The following is a 17,878-nucleotide window of genomic DNA, read 5'->3' on the forward strand; positions in this document are numbered from 1 at the left end:
TTTATCCTTCAGATGTTCAATTCAGCACTGGGTTCCCCCGCTGCCTCTCCAACTAATGCTGTGTAGATAACAAATGTAACTCGTGCAAAGGATAGTTCATAAACAACTTTACAGCCACTGCCATGAAAAGAGTACCGAAACATCTTCCCAAAGAATTACCAGCTTTACCCTGCACCAGCCTGGTATCACCAACCAGCTTCAAGTTTGGCCAACAGTGCAAAACCCTAGCATGGAAAGATATATGACACTGCAAGTGAAAGAAATTAGGGTACTTATAGCTCCTGAGAAGGAAGCCAGTTTGAGTTTTGGGTTCATTATCATTCAGTTTTATGCAATGGAGTGCCACAGGTCAAAGAGCAAAATGGAGTATCTTGGTCACAGTGATGTCTTTCAAAAAAACTTCACAAGGCTAACACTATTAGATTATATATAGATTAGAGCACAGAAATACCACTTTCTCATTTTTCAGCACATTTGAAAAAGAGCTTTTGAAAACCTGCTAAGGTCAGAAGCTGCAATGAATGCTAACTGAATAAACTAAAGCTGTGTCTTCCTCTTCTTTAAGCTTTTTCTCCTGCCTTTTCTTCAGCCAATGCACACAGCTTAAAGCAAAAGGAAATAATGTTTCAAGATCACGTTTCATGTACCACATGTTTAGATTAACACAAAGCTAACAGTGACAATACAAGAAATCATACATAACACTGTCTTTAATATCACAGACTTTACTAAGATACCAAATCAAAATAATATTTTGCTCATCTTACTTTTAGTGTGTTGTTTTTAAAAAGGTCTGAGTTAATGCACGCAGTGAACAAGAAATAGCATGCCTAATAGAAGATACCAAATCAGTCATTTCTGCCCAGCTAATAACTGCAACTGTCAATTAAAGCCTTTAACCTCACGAAAAAGAGTCCACTGCGAAATCTACCACAATTCAGGGATTTTTGTTTGTTTTCTTTTTTTCTTTTCTTTTCAAGACAGCACTGCATTGCGAGAGCTTGAAGTACATTCATAAATGTATCCTTGGTACACTTTAATTGAAGAATATTTTTATACCATTACATAGGTAGTCAAAGCTTAACTACTAAGCACAAGTAACACGCTGAATAAGTTAGACACACCCACTTGAGCAACAATATCAGTAATATTTATTTAAAATAGTTTGTGAGGAAATTTGTTTCATAAGAGATGGTTCTCAAATCACCAAGGTTATGAAAAAATAAAACAGAGAAACTCTCTGGGGACAAAAAGTTACAAAGAAAGCTTTTGCATATCAACAAAAACCCTCAGTCTTTTGATTTGTGGCCTGAGTCTCAGTCCCAGTCTTCCCTGCCTAATGAACACTGCTATCCATCTTTAGGTCTGGTTTGTTCTTGTCATTCTTGACCGAGTAGATGAAATACGCTAAGGTGTCCTTTTCATTCACTGGAATTGTCCTAAAATGGCAGCCAATTATCTACAAAGGAAGAACGCAAGGAAATTAAACACTTATATGCAGAAACTTTATATAACTACATTAAAAGCTTGATCAAGCAACTTAGGATAAAGGAAACCCTGCCTCCCTTTGAAAATCTTTAGTATCATACGTAAAGTATGAAAGGAACTGCTATCATTGAGTAATCTGAAACAAATACAGCACAATTTCTCAAGTAAAATGCCCAGAAAATTATCAGAAAAGAAAAGATTTCTCCCAACAAGCATAAGAGTATCTTTACATCTGTGCAGTCACTCCTTGAACACAGAGCATATAACATGTGCAGACTATCACGAACCTATGGCACACAAATGAGCTACTGCTCATTACTCAGGCTGAAGGAGGTCTGTATCAAGTTGTGTACAAAAAAAAAGGAAGACCCAAATACGAGAATTTAAGACAGAGCATGAAGATTTAGCTCTTTGAAACAGGGGTGTCAATGACAAAAATTCACAGTGCTGTACATGCTAAATATGTCAACTTCTACAGTCCTTAAAGCTGAAGTTCGAAGTTTTTGTCCCTTCAGCACAAAGGACTGTCAGTTTTATAAGGAAATACTCAGATGGACTGACTGCCCCAGTCTGTTTTCCAGCTTTTTGCAGAATACTTTTTTTGGACTAAAATTAGCAAGAGGAAGTGAGAAATTGATCTACCATTGATCTACCACAAGGCACAAGCATAAAATACTTAATATAATCAGCAAGTTAGAAAGCTTTTCAAAACATACCTTGGGAAAAAAAAAAAGAAAACTAAACAGAGACAGTTTGACAGAGCCCTTTAAATTGGACTTGTAAGTAACAGCTAGCAGAAAATCCCTTGTACATTCAGACAAGTAACAAGAAATCATATGCACTGTAAATGACAGTAAATTCTGCAGCTACAGCTCACAGGGACCTTTAGGTCAATCAAACAAAGCATGTGACAGAAGCTTTGCCTGTTCACACAGAGCAGCACATGAAACATAAGTTACTGGAAGCATCTCATGAGATGTACCTAAAGCAGACCCTTAGAAATGCCAGTTCTACAGAACAAAAGTTTTTGCGCTTTTTCAAATCAGTTCTGCTAATTCAAGAACTGGATGCATCCGTGCATCAACTCTCACATTAAAAAAGAAGAATTATTGAAAATACTTAATTGTAGAGGCAGCAGCATTGTATTTCTTCTACAGCTTAGCCCTGGAGAGCTCTCACACATTTAATAACCTTGGCATTAATCTGCGCTAATTAGTAGAGAGATCAACAAAATGTCTGCACTGAAGTTCAACTGAGCATTACAGCACAACAATGAAAAGGTGGCAGCTATCCCTCCCTGCTGAAATGATCACCAGTGCTGTCACATATTTGTGCCCTTGCAGTGCAAAAGAAGCACTTTCAAATTGCACTCCCATACAGAAGAAATGCATACATCTGCACTCACATATAGCTTAAGTGCTTTTAGAAGTATTGATAATAAAAAAAGAATTTCATGAACTTCTATTTTGTGATAATAGATGCGCAGTTTTTAAGCGAGATTAATGATCAATAGAAAACTTTTTCAGGTTTCTGCACTTTTATGTATGAACAGATGCCTGTATCAATCGGTTTTTTTTAAAGCCAAGCATGATCTTACTTACTAGAACTTCACTGCTACCTCTCAATTTCTAGTTATCATCAGTAGGATACTTAAGCTGAAGGTGTGGCTGATGCACAGGTAAGAAATCCATGGTTCTATGACATCCAAAGATGCACAGGTCACCTCACTGTTCAGCCCACTGTTTTCAAGGAGCACACACACACTTCTGAAAGTCACGAGTCCCTTCTCTGCAAAGAGCTCTTACTTCTGCTTTACTTGGCTCAGGAGATGTGGCAGTGAAGGAAGCTAGATAAGCAGCTCCTTTTATTGCTCTCTTAAAACCCAGATTATATATGAGCTTCATGCAACGATCAAATTGTACAGCAAAAAAGCCAACACAACGCATGCCACGGTGAATTGCATTTTCTATTATGGAATAAACACTCGTACGTACTTCAACAAGCTGTGCTTTGTTAAGTCCCGGTCTGGTCTGTAGCTTGAAGTGTCTTTTGTACCTTCGAAGTGTGTTCACTTGTAACTGATATAAATCAACCTAAAAGAAAAGGAGGAAAGGGAAAGAAAAGCAACCTGATGTAATTGATAAGGTTTCCCTCATCATCTTGGAAACTTGCACATACACAGCCGTACTGTCAGCTCAGTAGAGCTCATTTTGACAGAAAAAGTACCACTTCACACCTTCTAGGAGAAAGAAAAATCATTCCATTTCAGCTTCAGAGCAGTTTAACATTACTGAGTATGGTTCTTTCTCCTGTTAGCAGCAGACAATATTTAGAACTTACAGTACTATAATCTTTTCTGTTTTTTTCTTTTACTGTTGCCATTTGTTCTCCATTTTGAGCACGATGACACAAAGCACAGTAACAAATCTCATAACTTCTATGAAGATTCTGATTCAAAAGGAGGTCTCTGCATTTCATTTTCAGCCATGAAGTTTTTCACGAGTTACGTGTAAGATATAGCAGCATAGCTGCACCATGAGACAGCATGCATTATAACCAAGAAAAAGTCTAGCACGTGAAGGTTTTTGGCTTGAAGTGCGAGGAAAAAAGAAAGCCAGTCTGGTCTCCAAGAATCTCTCTGCTACAATAAGCACAACCGAGGAGTTACGTACACAGGCACAGTTGCCCGAAACTATTTTTCACTGTGAGCTGACAGTTCACAGCATTGCACAAGCTCCTCACAGGGATATAAATACACGGTCTCAACCCAGTACTCGCTCAGTTTTTAATCCCGTGAACTCAGATCAACAGCCACTTCTCCCAGCAACAGCTTACCCTCCCAACTCCTTGACAGTATAAAAGTTTAATCAGAAGACTGAGGAAGAAAGGAAGCTAAGAAAGCAGGTTGAACAAGAACTTCTGTTAGGTCAGTTGCAATTACAGCAGTGTTCTCCAAACTTCCTGCATTAAAGACTGGTTAAGGCATTAACTCCTATTTTAAAGTCATCTAGCAGCCTCAACTACTCAATATTTAAGGCAACAACAGTGCCAGTGCACTCTTGGTGACCTGACCAGACTTGATACAATCCTGCCTTATATGTTGAGGGATGGGCATGCCCTAATACTCAAGATAGCAGCACTGTGGAAATCAGTCTCTCTTAGTATGAATCACGAAACAGCTTCTGCTGGAAACTAGAAGGCCCTACTGGTGGTCAGCAGTAAACTGGACAGCAATTCAAAATCAAGGTGGTCAGGGGCTGGTGGGCATCTAAGGCACAGAGCACCACATGGAAAGTACATGCTGCTGTTGCCCCAAAACTCTCCACAAATACCTACTCTCCTGTACTACTACCACTGAAAATACACTTATTTTCTCCTGTACTAAGGATATCTATCAGTTGTGTCGTACTTTATTCTTGTCTGAGCAAATAAAGAGGCAAAAGCTGCAGTTACAACTCTGCCAGAGAGCTACCTTAAGCCACGCAGAGAACTTTCAGAGATGCCATCCAATGTTTTTAGCTGACAAAAACCAAAGCCCAGCATCAAACCACTTCCAATCTCCTAAAATCCTCTTAGTCAGAGCCTTCAGGCTTGAGCCTTGTGTCTCCAGGCAGAGATTCCTGCATGAAGTTTCATCACCTACACTATTGATGCTGACCATAAGGATAAGTTAACGTTTCTCAAACAGTTCTGATGAACCCTGGAAAAATCTCTTGGTTGAGGCCAGGTAGGCTCTGCTCACAACACACAGACCATAGCAGAAATAATCCAGCACACGTGTGGGAAGAAGAAAGCTTTAAGTACATTCACATTATATCATTAAAAAAGTTTGAAAGTAGTTCACTTCCAAAATGGGTGGTGTTTCACTGGCCTGCAGCAGAGAAGGCAAGTAGAAATGCCTTCTTAGCTCCTTTTCAGCAAAACTGCCTGAGCACCTCTGCCCCAACCAGGACTAAAACCAAAGAGCTCTCTCACTGAGAAACTTCCAGCTACACTAAGTGGTAACTACAGGTACTATCTGCAACACATTTCAAATGGAAAGAAAGGATTGGAGCGTTATGGCAGAGAAGCATTTATAACCCAAGTCCTGGGTGTCCTGTCAACCCTTACAAAGACTGATTTTGTTAATATGTAGCAAAACAACTTCTAGCAGGATCCTGGAGCCAAAAACCGTAAGGAAAGTTCGATACTGCAGTTCTTCTGCAAATACAGCAGATACACTGTAAAGTTCAGCTTGCTTCTGCCATACCAAAAGCTGAGCGAATCAGGAGCCACCCCCAACAGCAGGCGCAGCAGTACAGATTTAACATAACTATTAGAAAAAACCGTTGGCTACCTCGGGAGTGTCGATGTCTTGCACTGGTGAGTCACCATCGTCATCACTGCCTTTTCTCTTCCTTCTATTTCTCACACTCTGAATTAAGTTTTTGTGGAAGTCACAGATATAAAGGTGTCTCGCCTACAAGAGTAAGACCGCATCTTTCAATCAAAACCATGCAAGCTCCTCCCAGCCTTGCGGTATAGAGGCATCTACGGAGACATTCTTTCGGCAGCCTCGCTCACGCGGAGCGATGTGGGGAAGCTCTCCCGCCGGATTCCGCTGCACGGAGGCATTGTTATGCCGCGCGTTACCTCCAGCGACTCGGCCGGAGGACGGGGAAGCGCAGCGGCTCCCGGCTGACCCGGAGGGAACCGCGCGCAGCGGGGACACGCGCGCACACAGCCCTCCCTCCAACCGCCCGCCGCAACTCGGGGATCGGCAAACAAACACGCACAAAAATCCGAAAGCCCACGGGAGGCAGGCGTCCTGCGGGAGGCAAAACGCCACCTCCTCCCGCTCCGCACGGCTTTACCTCCACAAGGTCAAGCAACACGCGGGCCGCTCCCCCCATGTCCCGGCTCCCCTGCGCAGGGCCGCACCGTACAGGGGCACTGAGCCCTCCGCGCCCGGGGCCCCGCGCCCACGGCCGCCGGGTGGGGCAGCGACGGCCCGGGGCTCCTGGCGGGACGGGGCGGCGGCAGCGCTGCGGGCAGGGCTAACCGCGGCGCGCTCCGGGAAAGGAGGGACAGGGAAACGGCGCTTCCCCGCCGCCAGCAACAACGAAAAAAAAAAAAAAAGAAAAACGCAAACAAAAGAAAACACGCCAAAAAAGAACTTTAAAAGCCGCCCCCGAGCCGAGCCCTCTGCCGCAAGACTTACGCTCTTGTCCAGCTCGATCTTCACCTTCTTCTGCGAGATGCTCTTCTGGATCCTCTTGCTAAAGCTGGCGTTGCCGGCGGCGCGGCCGCACCGCTCGCCCTCCTCCCGCAGGCAGCACAGCTGCCCGGCCCCGGGGCCGCCCGCCCCGGCCGCGCCCGCCGAGCCCGCGGCTCCCGCAGTCAGCCCCGGGGGCGCCAGCCCTACCGGCACCTCCGAAACGGAGCCCGCGCCGCTCGCCGCGGCTGCGGCGGCTGCGGCGGCGGGGTCGGCCCCGCGCTGGGGCAGCTCCTCGGGAGCGAAGCCGTTCATACCCCGCGGCGGGCCGGCGGGAAGCCCCGCAAGCGCCGCCACCGCTTCCTCCCGGCGGGGGCACTTGGGCCCGGAGAGCTCTCCGGCCGCGCTCAGCACAGACCGCGAGACTCGCCCGCCGCGGGGGGACGCGCAGCGCGACGGGCACCCGAGCTCCGCGACTACCGGCGCGCTGGCGGCACCCTACGGGCCGCCCCACTTCCTCCTTCCCCCTCTGTCATGTGGAGACTCTTCAGCTGTTTCCTATGCAACAACAGCAACCTGCCCGCCGCCCCGCCCCGTCGCACCGCGCGTGCTCGCAGCCGCGCCGCGGTGCGCGCCGGGAAATGCAGTTCCGCCCGGCGCTCTCCGCTGCGAGCGGCGACGCGGGGAAACTACGGCTCCCGAGGTGCGCGGCGGGGGAGGCACTCCGCTCGGCCCCGGCCGCGCTGGAGGGGCGCGGGGCGCAGTTCTGTGCCGCGGCTCTGCCCACCCCCCGCCGCCGGGGGGCCGGACCGCGCTGGGGTGGCGGCGGCTCGGGCTGGCTGGTAAGGGGCCGCCCTCGCTCCTCCCCGGCGGCGAGGCCGTTGGGATTTGAAATGCGGGCGTTCGGCGGGGCCGTACCGCCAAAACGCTGGCGATATCGAGAAGAGCGAGCGTTTCAGCTCTCGGAAAGCTACACGAGAGCGGCGTTAACGCAAAGCCTTTAGTAGCTCAGCCGCTGTGGTGACGGAGGGGCCGGCTCTGACCTATTTTCGCCCGAGTGCGTTTGGAGCGCGAAAAGGAGGCTTTGCGTTCCTTTTGAACCCTTAAATTCGCGAAAAGGCATCTGGGCTGCCTGCGCCCCGAGCGCCGTGAGGTAACCGCGGAAATATGTGGCCGTATCCATTACCGTGCGCTTGTGGAATCAGAAGAGTAACCGGAAGGTCAGCGAGCGATTTGAGGAGACGCAGATCCCGTGTAAGCCGAAGACCTGCCTGAGCCAGGGAACGCGATTATGCCGCAGTTTGGGTTTGTGCTGCAGATGGCTTTTTAATCTGGTTGCATAACCTGGCATTAGAGAACAAGGGTAGGTCCCGCTTATGCTCCCAGTTGTGACTGAAAGATTCAGCAAGCGGAGTTAGGCTGAGCATACAGTAACAGACAGCGGTTACGCATAAGGGCACGTTTCGTGATTAAAGGGAGGAACTGGGTAAGAGCTGGAAAAAATAGCAAACCCTCCTTTGTTATCGGCCCAGCTGAAGACTGAGCGAAGCATCTGGGTTCAATTCCACGCCCTGCCACTGTGTAATTTCAGAAAACAGACGTTTAACTCACTGCTAAAGCTTCTTGTTATTCGACCCTTTCAAAAACGATAATGATGTTAATGATGAAAAACAAAAGAAAACACACAATAGGAGGCCTTACCTAAAGAAGATATAGGAAGCATATGCTTGAAACGCTGAGAGAAGTGTGAGTTCCAGGAAGTTTCCAGTGGAAATCAAGGTCATTAGTAGCAATTTGTAACACCTCACACTATGCCTTTTGAGATCCATTTCATTTCTTCAGGTGGTTTTGACCTTACAGTGAGCATAAAATACAAATCTCTGTTATGTTTGCTTGTGATCTGTTAAAAGTGTAGAGACTGCTTATACGTCTCGGATACATTCCCAATCCTCTTTGTACAGTTTGTGGGCAGCTGAAAGCCTGATTTCAGTTGTGCTCGCCAGTATGTTAATTCCTAAGCTGAATTTCAATAGAGCAGTATCATAGTTTCACGATTAGATCACGATAAGGCTGCAGCAGGGTTGAGAAACACAGCTCTGCTTCTGCTGTAAGCTGCTCACTTTCACACCTGTGCTCTGTCTTTCTTTGCGCCTGTAAAAGCATTTATAATGCTGTATGGCAAACTGGGTTGGGTTACAGCTAGAGCAGGGAAAAGAAAATCAGTTAAGTTAAACTGCCATCTGCTTTACTGATCAGTTATATGATCGTGTCCTGGCAGAAAGGAAGGTCTGATGGAGGGCAGGAGTGCGTGAATGATTCAAGAACAGGGAAGGAACATCTCCTTTGGTAGGAATGCCTAAAAGCTACTTTGTCTTGAAAAAAGGACCCGGATTCACAAATAGGCCCTGAACTTCCTGGTACCAGGGAAAGCCAGGCACAAGTGGAAGCTGAGCAGTTTATGCACTTTGAGATGCCGTATGTCCCAGCTCGTGTTAGCTTTTGACTGATGTTGTTTGTAATTTGAGAGGGAAGAATGATAACTGGACACATCACCTTGAATATATTGCAAGCACACTGTAAATGTGTTACAAGTAGTCTTGGAAAGGAAATGTAGTTCATGACTGCATATAGAACTTAATAAGGTTCAGTTGGGGCTGGCTACTCCCTTCCCCATTAGGTACCATTCATCTGAAGTCTAAGAGTATTTTAGTGCACTTATGTTCAGCACCTCAAATTGTCCTGTTAGCAAATACAGCATTAAGGAAAATAATTGGTGCAAGTTTTAACAGTAAATGTACATTTTATTTGTTTCAGACTGTAACTGTTTCAATTAAAAACAGATTTCCTTAATTTGCTACAGATATTCTACAACATTCCCTGATGTTTTTGATGAAAGAGCAACCAAATCAACAGGAAGTCACTGGCTGTGTGTCAGAAATCATGGAAACAGTTGATATGGTGTATTTTAAGTACTTCAGATGCTGAGATCTATTTCTCACTGTAAACGTGATAAAGAACAGTGAACAAATCTCTTCTTCCTTAGCAGAAACAAAGTTCTATCCTTTTATCATGCTCTTCTTTCTCAAATGTTTGATCCTCTCCCACTCCAGCACCCATTAACTGCTGTTGCCTCCCATTTATTGTCCAACTGTTGAAGCATAAAGCTGAAAACACAAGAATGTTAAGATATACCTACAAACCACTTTTTTTTTCTTTTTTTTCTTCACTGGAATAGCTAAAATGCAACTTTGTTTGGATACTTAATCAGGTAACAAAATCTCTATTAGCACACATAGAGCTTACTGCAGGAGAACTAAGGAAGATGATAAGAGAGAAAATCCTACCTTTAACCAAAAGAATTAAATTGGTGTAAAACTGGTGTTTTTCGGGCTTTGAGTCATGCCGTTGAAGCCAATGTTCCTTTTGTTTTCTTTTTAAAGCATTCCAGCTTGCAAAATGAAAATTACGAGTGTATAAGAGTTTATGTAACAGGTGCTTTTATTAGATTTAAAGCAGTAAATAGGGTCCAAAAATAAACACTGTATTTTAAGAATAATCTAGGTGTTACAGGATTAAAACTGATAAGCCTGTGTACTGTAAAAGCTTTGAAGGTCTGTAATGCATGCCCCTTCACAGTTTGTACCAACTCACTTGTGCAGTAAGCAAAGGACCTTCTTTTGAAAAGCTTCATTTTCATGTGCAAAAAAATGCATAAACGGTACAGAAACATGAAGTGTTCTTTGCTGAATATATATGGCAGAAGTTATTTGTTGTGGGATTTAAACATTAAAATACACTTTACAAATGAAAAGTATGGGTCATATCCGAATGCATCTTAAGTGTGATGTTTAAAGTATAACTGTGTACGAGCACAGAGCCCACCTTTAGCTTTGTATTGAGGTATGTATTAGGTTTCAATAATCTTTCTCCTCACAAGCCCCCATTCATGCAAGCTAGAAGAGCACATCCATCTGTTTGTTTCAGAGCCACTATTGCACTGATCATTTGTCCATCCAGGCTGCTTTGATTAACGTTTCATTTCACATTCACGATTTCACAGATCACAGTCAGAAATAAACCCAGCAAGAACCAACAGTAGTGCTCTTGTGAAATGTAACGCAATAACCAGAGATCTATGGCAAAAACTATCACTCCCAGAGGTTTTTCTTAACAATATAATAGAAAATTAGCTATGAATAATAGGTCCAACACTTGCGTATGACTTAAGAGTTATTTGTTAATCCCTTGAGAAGAAATAAAGAGCTGGGCCGGCTCTTTATGTTGACAGCAAAAGAAACTCATTTTTTTACAGCGAATTCTTGTGGTCTCTCTTGATACCAGGAAAGCAAAGCATATAGTTATTCTTACCATCTTACCTTCTGAGAAGCACGATTTCCTAGTTACATAAACTTAGATTTGACATGGTCCTTAATCACTTTTTACTTTGAATAATGCATATCTTTGTAGCTTTGTCTTGGGTTCTAGAAATGACAATGCTCCTTTACACCATCATGATCTCTTCTGATTTGGGTTCTTTTTATACAAAGGAAAACAGAAAACCTCAGCATCCCTCTATCCCATTGTAGTGTCCTCATCTTGGCAGCACAACTGTAAGCATCTTTAGGTCTGACTACACACTTCAAATCAGCAGCAGCTACAGAGTGCTTCTTGGGAACAGGGGAACACTTCCTCCACCTAAATCTACAGCACATAATTTAAAAATTCTTCAGAGGATGATTATCTGCACTCAGTCAGCAGAAACTAAGTAAATTCTGATACTAGTATGGATACTTTCATAAAAATAAAATGAATAAAATTATGTTTAAATGTTTTCCTGACCTCTTGTACAGTTCACTCTGTTTAAAAGATGAAGGGTTATACTCCAACAAACTCAAGTATAATTATAGTTTTGAACTAAAATTTTGTGGTTTTTTTCTGATATTATTGAAAAGAAACCCTTAATAGAAAAATATGGGGAAAAGATCAGATAAAAACTTTTGCAAAATTTCTCACAAACAAAAGACCAATAGCAGAAGTTTTGTAGTTGCAAAGCACACAGGGCACTATGCTTCTCACATTTGTACAGTACTTACAGTCATCAGTCATTCAATACATAGCAGTTGATCAAAAGCATTGCTTCTTTCTTAGAAATCATTAGATTGTGATTTTTCTGTGTCATCTTTCATGCTCTAATCCTTTACTTAGAAGATGAAGTTAGTCTCAGCTTTCATAGTCATAAAGCTTCCAGCCTTACAGTTGCAAAGATAAGTTTGAAATCAAATCAATATTTTCTAAAACAAAACAAACAAAAACACAACATAACCACAAAGAAAAGGTGACTCTCACCCTTTAGTTTCAACATTATGATGTTTAAACAGATATAAGGAGGTTTAAAGGCTTTTTATCTACGTGTTTGGTTTTTAATACTTATTGATAAGCACAGGTGAGACCTCATTCTGCTGTTACAACCATCCACAGGCACTAAAAAAGACCTTACCTCTCTCCACAAGTGACTGAGCAGATTTTTACATGATCTTGTAATTCATGTCAGAATTAGCAAAAGTAATACTACAACTCTTTACCTCTTAAGCAACTGTGGTTATCTACATTCATAGTGCATCATCAAAGTCTGTTCAAAAATGAATCGTATCTTTACATATTTTTCTTTTTAATGCTGGTAAAGTTGAAAGGTGGATATTATGCTTTTAATATTTGCATACATTACGATAATTAAAACAGAAATGCTAATTATTAATATAAAATGTAAAAACTGCTCAGCAATCAAGCTAATGAACTGCAGCATGTTTGATCGAGTAGTAAAAAGTCTTGCATCAAAATGGATTCTCTCAAAGATTTATACCAGTGTTCAGTATTGGAAGGAAAGCATGGTAAATAAAATTCCATCAGGAGACTACCTTCAAAGGCACACTCTTGTCCTGAACTAATTAGTTATTTGATGTAGAAGGACTCACAGTGGTATTCCCTTGGCCAAAAATGATTTTCGTACCAGGATGTACTTCACATGACCATTGAAGTTAATTCCTATTTCTTTACTACTTGGACACAATGCCATTGAGCTTATGAGTATTACATTTCTTACAAGGAATCGGGCTGTTTGCAGCCACTTCTCTCTACTGGCTGCAGGAGACAGAAGAATGCAGATTCCTTCTTCCTCCCTTGGCCTGCAGTATACATCTCTGTCAGCTCCCTGTATTCTTTTCTTTCCTAAAAGATTTAAGAACAGCAATTAAGTAGAAAACAATTTTTGCTGTCAAGTTCAGTTTGCTTGCAAGTTTCTTGCGCTCATAAGAATACAGTGTTTGTGAATGGAAAAGGTATAAACAAAACATTCTGTAGAAGTTTCAACATTTGTAAACCATCATCAGTTGTCACGTGCTTCTTTTTGGCAGCATGAGCATTAGTGGCTACTCTCACACAGGTGCTTTGACTCCTCAGGAGCAGGACTGGGATGAGAGCCTCTTCAAATCCCTTTCCTGCATATCACACCTCCGGGGCCAGACACCATCCATCCTTTTGTCTTCCTGTGCAGAGGTAAAAATATCCTGGAACTAATGGCCTCCAAATGATGCAACATTTGGTTGCAGTAACTACATAAAGAAATCCATGTTTATGAAGATTTTGGGGAGTGGAGAGGTAGGGGCAGAAGGAACAAAATGTTTTTTTATCCATTTAAACCAATTTAGTGCTGACATTTGTAACATCACAGTTTGAAGCCCCTTTATACTGCCTGTGAAAATAACAAATGAAGAAGGGAAAAGAAAGCTATTTTCTCATATTCTAAAAAGAGATGAACAATATAGAAAAACATAAGGAAGTGCATTAAGATCCAAATGGGAAAAATATTACATGAGTTGAGTATTTCTTTGAGTGTAAATAGGTAAATGAAATTCAGATTAAGATTGAAAAAGTTTGCTAAAATATAACATTTACTGTGACCAGGAACAGCTGGTGTTCCTAATATTATCTGCATCAGTACCAAGAGAGATTTGTTGTGTTTATTTCCTATCATGTGACCATTTCAGTTTCACTCTGCTCTGCAGCTGTCCCCAGTAGTGTGTAATGCAGGCTGTCTTTGTTTTAAGTATTTGGTACACAGCACAAAGTCAAAACAAGTCACTGAACTTTCAGAGTAAAACAGCCTGGTGTACCAAGGCCACTGTTTGCCTACGAGCTGCTTAACTGGTTATGCAGGCTTTATAGTAGCACATGTAATAAAATGCTAATGTTTAGAGAGTAAATATGTTTCATTTTTATAAAATATATACCGTGTCCGTGCTGTACCCACTGCAAAAAAAAAAAAAAAAAAAAAAAAGGGAAAAGTTCTAATATCTGATACTTTAAACATAATTCCCCATTGACAGACACAACAGCTTGGAGAACTTTAGATAAAAACGTATATAACTGCAGTAGGCCAAAGTACAAAGAAAAGAACTGCTTATATTTCAAACACTAAAGCAAATGGAGTGTTGCTTTGAGTTTAGGTAAGCAACAGCTTAGGTTGTCGTACATTTTGCTTTTAATCCTACAGCTCCCACATCAAGCACAAGAGACACTCATGAAATAGGCCCAAAAACAGTTGTTGTCTGTAGGCCTTGTAACTCACGGTAGAAATGGACTTCTAAAGCAGTGACCTATTTAAATGCTTTTAATGTCTTAGATTTTAAACTTTCAGTTTCCTACAACAAAAAAATTCTGATAATCTAAAGCTAAATTTGCTTTGCCTTTCAACAGGTTGCATTGCTATTTGTGAAGTTAGTTAGGGGATATTAAAAGCATGAGTGGTTATAACTCACTCTCATTATTCATCCGGTAAACAGTGACTTCTCACATCTGTAAGAGAAACCATTTCAGCTGCAGACTGCAATTAATCAAGAATGATTTCTTTCCACTTTCACTGCTATTAATGCTACGTTATGGTGCACTCCATACAGGAATTCAGGGAATAGCAGAGTCTCTGGGAAGAGAAGAGTAGGCCCACTTCATACAGAGGAATGAATTTAAACTGACACTGCCATCGTATATACGCTTACACCACAATAAAAGCTTGGTCTGAGTTTTGGTCAAGCAATTGGGTCTGCAGTTCCCTCACCTGAACCACATCTGTTCCAAGCAGAACAGATCTGTTGATTGCAACATTAATTAAGATTCAAAGAAGAGGTTTTCATCACTTTATTCCCTAATAACAATATTAAAAAAGGCTGAAGGCAGTGGTCTCAGAAGCTAGGAGTATTACATTATACTCTTGACTACGAGACTCTCCTTGCTCATTTTGTTATCCACCATACACTTTCTTTAAACCAATTTCTCAGTTCTGTAACCTACTCTTGGCCCATTGTTCTTTTTTTCTCTTTCTACCCAATCTTTCTAAGCACTGCACTGCTTATCTTTCTGCAAACAGTTTACTGAAGATTAAGTGAAGTTAACAATAGCACTCAAAATTGCAATTGTGGAGCAGATTAGAAACACAAAATGGCTTGAAAACAGGGAACTATAAAACTTTACAGTCATTTCATGAGCTGAATTATTCAACTAGAAGTAAGCCTGAAGTTCTGGAGTTTGTGCTTCTTACCCACAACTGTCATCCATAAATTAACCACACGGACTGACCAAAGTCAATACTGCATAGATCACTGCTTTAGAAAAGTAGCAGCGACGGAATCTCTTGAGACAGAATTTGTGGTTTTGTCTGAGAAGGAACAGTATGGCATAATGAAAAAAGAGTGACAGCTTATTGTGGAACTGAGCACACAGAGAAACGCTTTTCCAAGTATGATGGTTCTGTAGAAAGACAGTTTTGGAACTGACAACTTTTTGAAAAGCAGTATTCTTGTGTGGAGCTTTCAGCATCAGCACTGCTGCAGAAAGCTTCCAGTATCATATTCAAGCATGGAAAATTTTCAATACTGCCTTCCTTGTTGAAGGATGGACAGATGTTAAAGACTACAACTGTTTGGTTTGTCATGCTGCCCTGTGTTATATGACATAGCATGATGTAACCTTCCATGTTTATATTTAATTGCACAAAAGCTTTCTTTTTCAGAGAAGATAATCTAGGCAAAGGATGTTTTAAGAAGAATGCAGAGCAAAACTTGAAACAGCTTCTTTTATCCGTTTGATTAAATCATTTGAAAGACAGGCAGGTCTCATTTTTCCCATGCCAGTAATGGCACTTTCTCACCCTACCTGCTTTTCTACAACCATTTTCTTAAGAGTAGACAAGAAAAAACAATTCAATAGAAAAAATTTCACTGCAATCATATCCGATAATTTCCAGCGACTGTTCCAAAGTCTTGTTTTTACGTGAACTTGTAATACTAATATTAAGAGAAAGAATTAAACATTTCTTACATAGATATTTTGTTTTGTTTAAGAACTGAATTTTATTTTTAAGGTAAGATTTGAAATATTCTGCTCTGCTTTCCACTGCTAGAAATTGTCTCTGATGTAACTGTCCTGGTTACTTTTCAGCAACACGCTCCCGGAGTTCATGATACAATATGTTAGAAGCACCGGAATTTGGAGAACCGTTTCCCAAAAGTTGGTGTAGCAATTCATTGTCTTATTAATTGCATTTGTGAGGAATCAAAAGCAGAACTGATTTTGATGAAGTCAATCTACATTTTCGTATAGCTGTAAAACATGCGGGAGGCAATACTACTTTGTTCTCATTTGAATGGCCTGATATGGAGAGTTCTGGGCATGTCTGGCAAATAATTTTTTTTTTTTTTTTCTTCATCAGACCTACTAATGGTTGTATGATGATTCATTCTGCATATATTAGTATTCTAGGATCTGCTACAAAATGTCTTCATTAACCAGAAAACACTCTGCAATAAACTGTCATATGCAGGTGGCTCACCACAAAATAAATTAGTAACCATCTGGCAGCTTAATTCACTAAACAAAGTCACGCTTTCCAAGTAATACTTGAAGTAAAACCATTTGTAAAGGCCACACATAAAGAAATAAAGCACTCCTCACAAAGTGGCTCTAGGCCTTCACTGAGTTCACCGCTACAGAACTGACAGCGTTATTTCACTATGGAGAGGTAATGGGTTAGTTTACAGCAATAAAATACTGGAACACAGGACATTCCCTGCATAAATGTTTATTTTAGAAGATAAGCGGAAGCTTTGTTTGTAGCTTACATGCTATTAAAAGGAATGGCCACAGAAGTTAGGTGCTATAAGAGCTCAGATAAGCAGCTTCTGACAGGCTTTGACATCTGCCAAGGGAACACACACCTCTGCACAGCTCTGCCAATTCACCGCCCAACCACACTCCTTTAAAGAGGGTTCTGGGCAACTTCTTCCAGTTCACACTGCCTTTCAGGGCTTCATTTTGAGCAAACAAATAAAGATTAATACACAAGAGGGACAGAGGAGGCATTTGTTCCCATCTTAGCAACATTCTGTGGAAATGTGTCTTTGTTAGAATGAAGAAGGATGAGCTTGAAGGACTGGGCCTGATAAATGCTGCTCATTCAATGCTTCTAATGCTGAGCAGATCTGGAAAAGAAAGGACTTTGGACATAGGGTCAGACACGTCAATCTTATGCCCACAACTGGCCTGTGCGCAGGATAGGTCAGGGTCTTTTCCTGTTCCAGTTTAAAAGCTGTTATTATTTTTGCTGTTAAAAGAGATCAGTGCACCCTTAGTAAGCACAAGTGGAGCACTGGAGTTACACTACAGGAACACTGCAACTACACTTGGAAGAAGCACGAGCATTGGGAAGCGCTGTAATTTCAGGCACACTCATCTGGAGGGATGCTAACCGGGGAGCGAGAGATGGGCAGAAGGAAACCACTATCGACAGGACTCCAATTGCAGAGCAGTGGCGCGAACCGCAGCGGAACAGCCGCCCTCGCTCCAGAAGCGGAGGTTTCCCGGACACGAGGGGCCGCGTTCCCCCGGCGCTTCCCCTACGACCACGAGCGCTCAGTGGAGCCTCTCCAGCCCTCTACCTGCCGCCCTCCTCGCGGGGACAGAGGGAGCACACAGCGTTCCCCTTCACGGACCCCGCGCGGGCAGCAGGACCGAGCTTCACCACGCCGAGAGGAACAACGCGCCGCTCAGGCCTCAACTCCCCTCCTTTTGCGCTCTACCCGGCATTGTATATTTAAACCACGCTGCAGCATCCCGCTCCGCCCAATCACAGCGCGCGCGGATCCCGGC

At 42.4% G+C, this 17,878-nt stretch overlaps 1 protein-coding gene and 2 long non-coding RNA genes across 3 annotated transcripts in view; 1 reads left to right on the plus strand and 2 right to left on the minus strand.

Moving 5' to 3' along the window:
* Positions 1 to 1,128: 1,128 nt before the first annotated feature.
* SAP30 (Sin3A associated protein 30) lies at positions 1,129 to 6,997 on the minus strand. The gene is made up of 4 exons (XM_042812120.1): positions 6,689 to 6,997; positions 5,825 to 5,947; positions 3,483 to 3,581; positions 1,129 to 1,459 (listed from the first exon to the last, which is right to left on the minus strand). Exons 1-4 carry the CDS (start codon positions 6,995 to 6,997, stop codon positions 1,337 to 1,339), a joined length of 654 nt encoding a protein of 217 aa, XP_042668054.1. The 3' UTR covers positions 1,129 to 1,336.
* Positions 6,998 to 7,512: 515 nt separating this feature from the next.
* Positions 7,513 to 11,513, plus strand: LOC122156737. The gene is made up of 2 exons (XR_006167617.1): positions 7,513 to 8,461; positions 9,543 to 11,513. It is a non-coding gene; the product is annotated as an uncharacterized LOC122156737 (long non-coding RNA).
* The window catches only part of LOC122156738, a 16,011-nt gene continuing 7,628 nt past the window's right edge, over positions 9,496 to 17,878 (minus strand). The window contains exons 2-3 of the long non-coding RNA XR_006167618.1: positions 12,783 to 12,907; positions 9,496 to 11,973 (exon numbers count right to left, since the gene is read on the minus strand). This is a non-coding gene — a long non-coding RNA (uncharacterized LOC122156738). The remainder of the gene's footprint in view (positions 11,974 to 12,782; positions 12,908 to 17,878) is intronic.

This window comes from Centrocercus urophasianus, unplaced genomic scaffold, assembly GCF_019232065.1.
Source record: "Centrocercus urophasianus isolate 14NV4802_14NV808 unplaced genomic scaffold, USGS_Curo_1.0 seq_13, whole genome shotgun sequence".
NCBI lineage: Eukaryota > Metazoa > Chordata > Aves > Galliformes > Phasianidae > Centrocercus > Centrocercus urophasianus.

Excerpts from the sequence above, each read along its gene's own strand:
- SAP30 (XM_042812120.1), bottom strand. The coding sequence starts at position 6,997 with ATGAACGGCTTCGCTCCCGAGGAGCTGCCCCAGCGCGGGGCCGACCCC. Across the intron at positions 3,582-5,824 it reads AAGACATCGACACTCCCGAG|GTTGATTTATATCAGTTACA; the intron begins GTAGCCAACGGT and ends CTTTTCTTTTAG. Across the intron at positions 1,460-3,482 it reads ACAAAGCACAGCTTGTTGAA|ATAATTGGCTGCCATTTTAG; the intron begins GTACGTACGAGT and ends CTTCCTTTGTAG.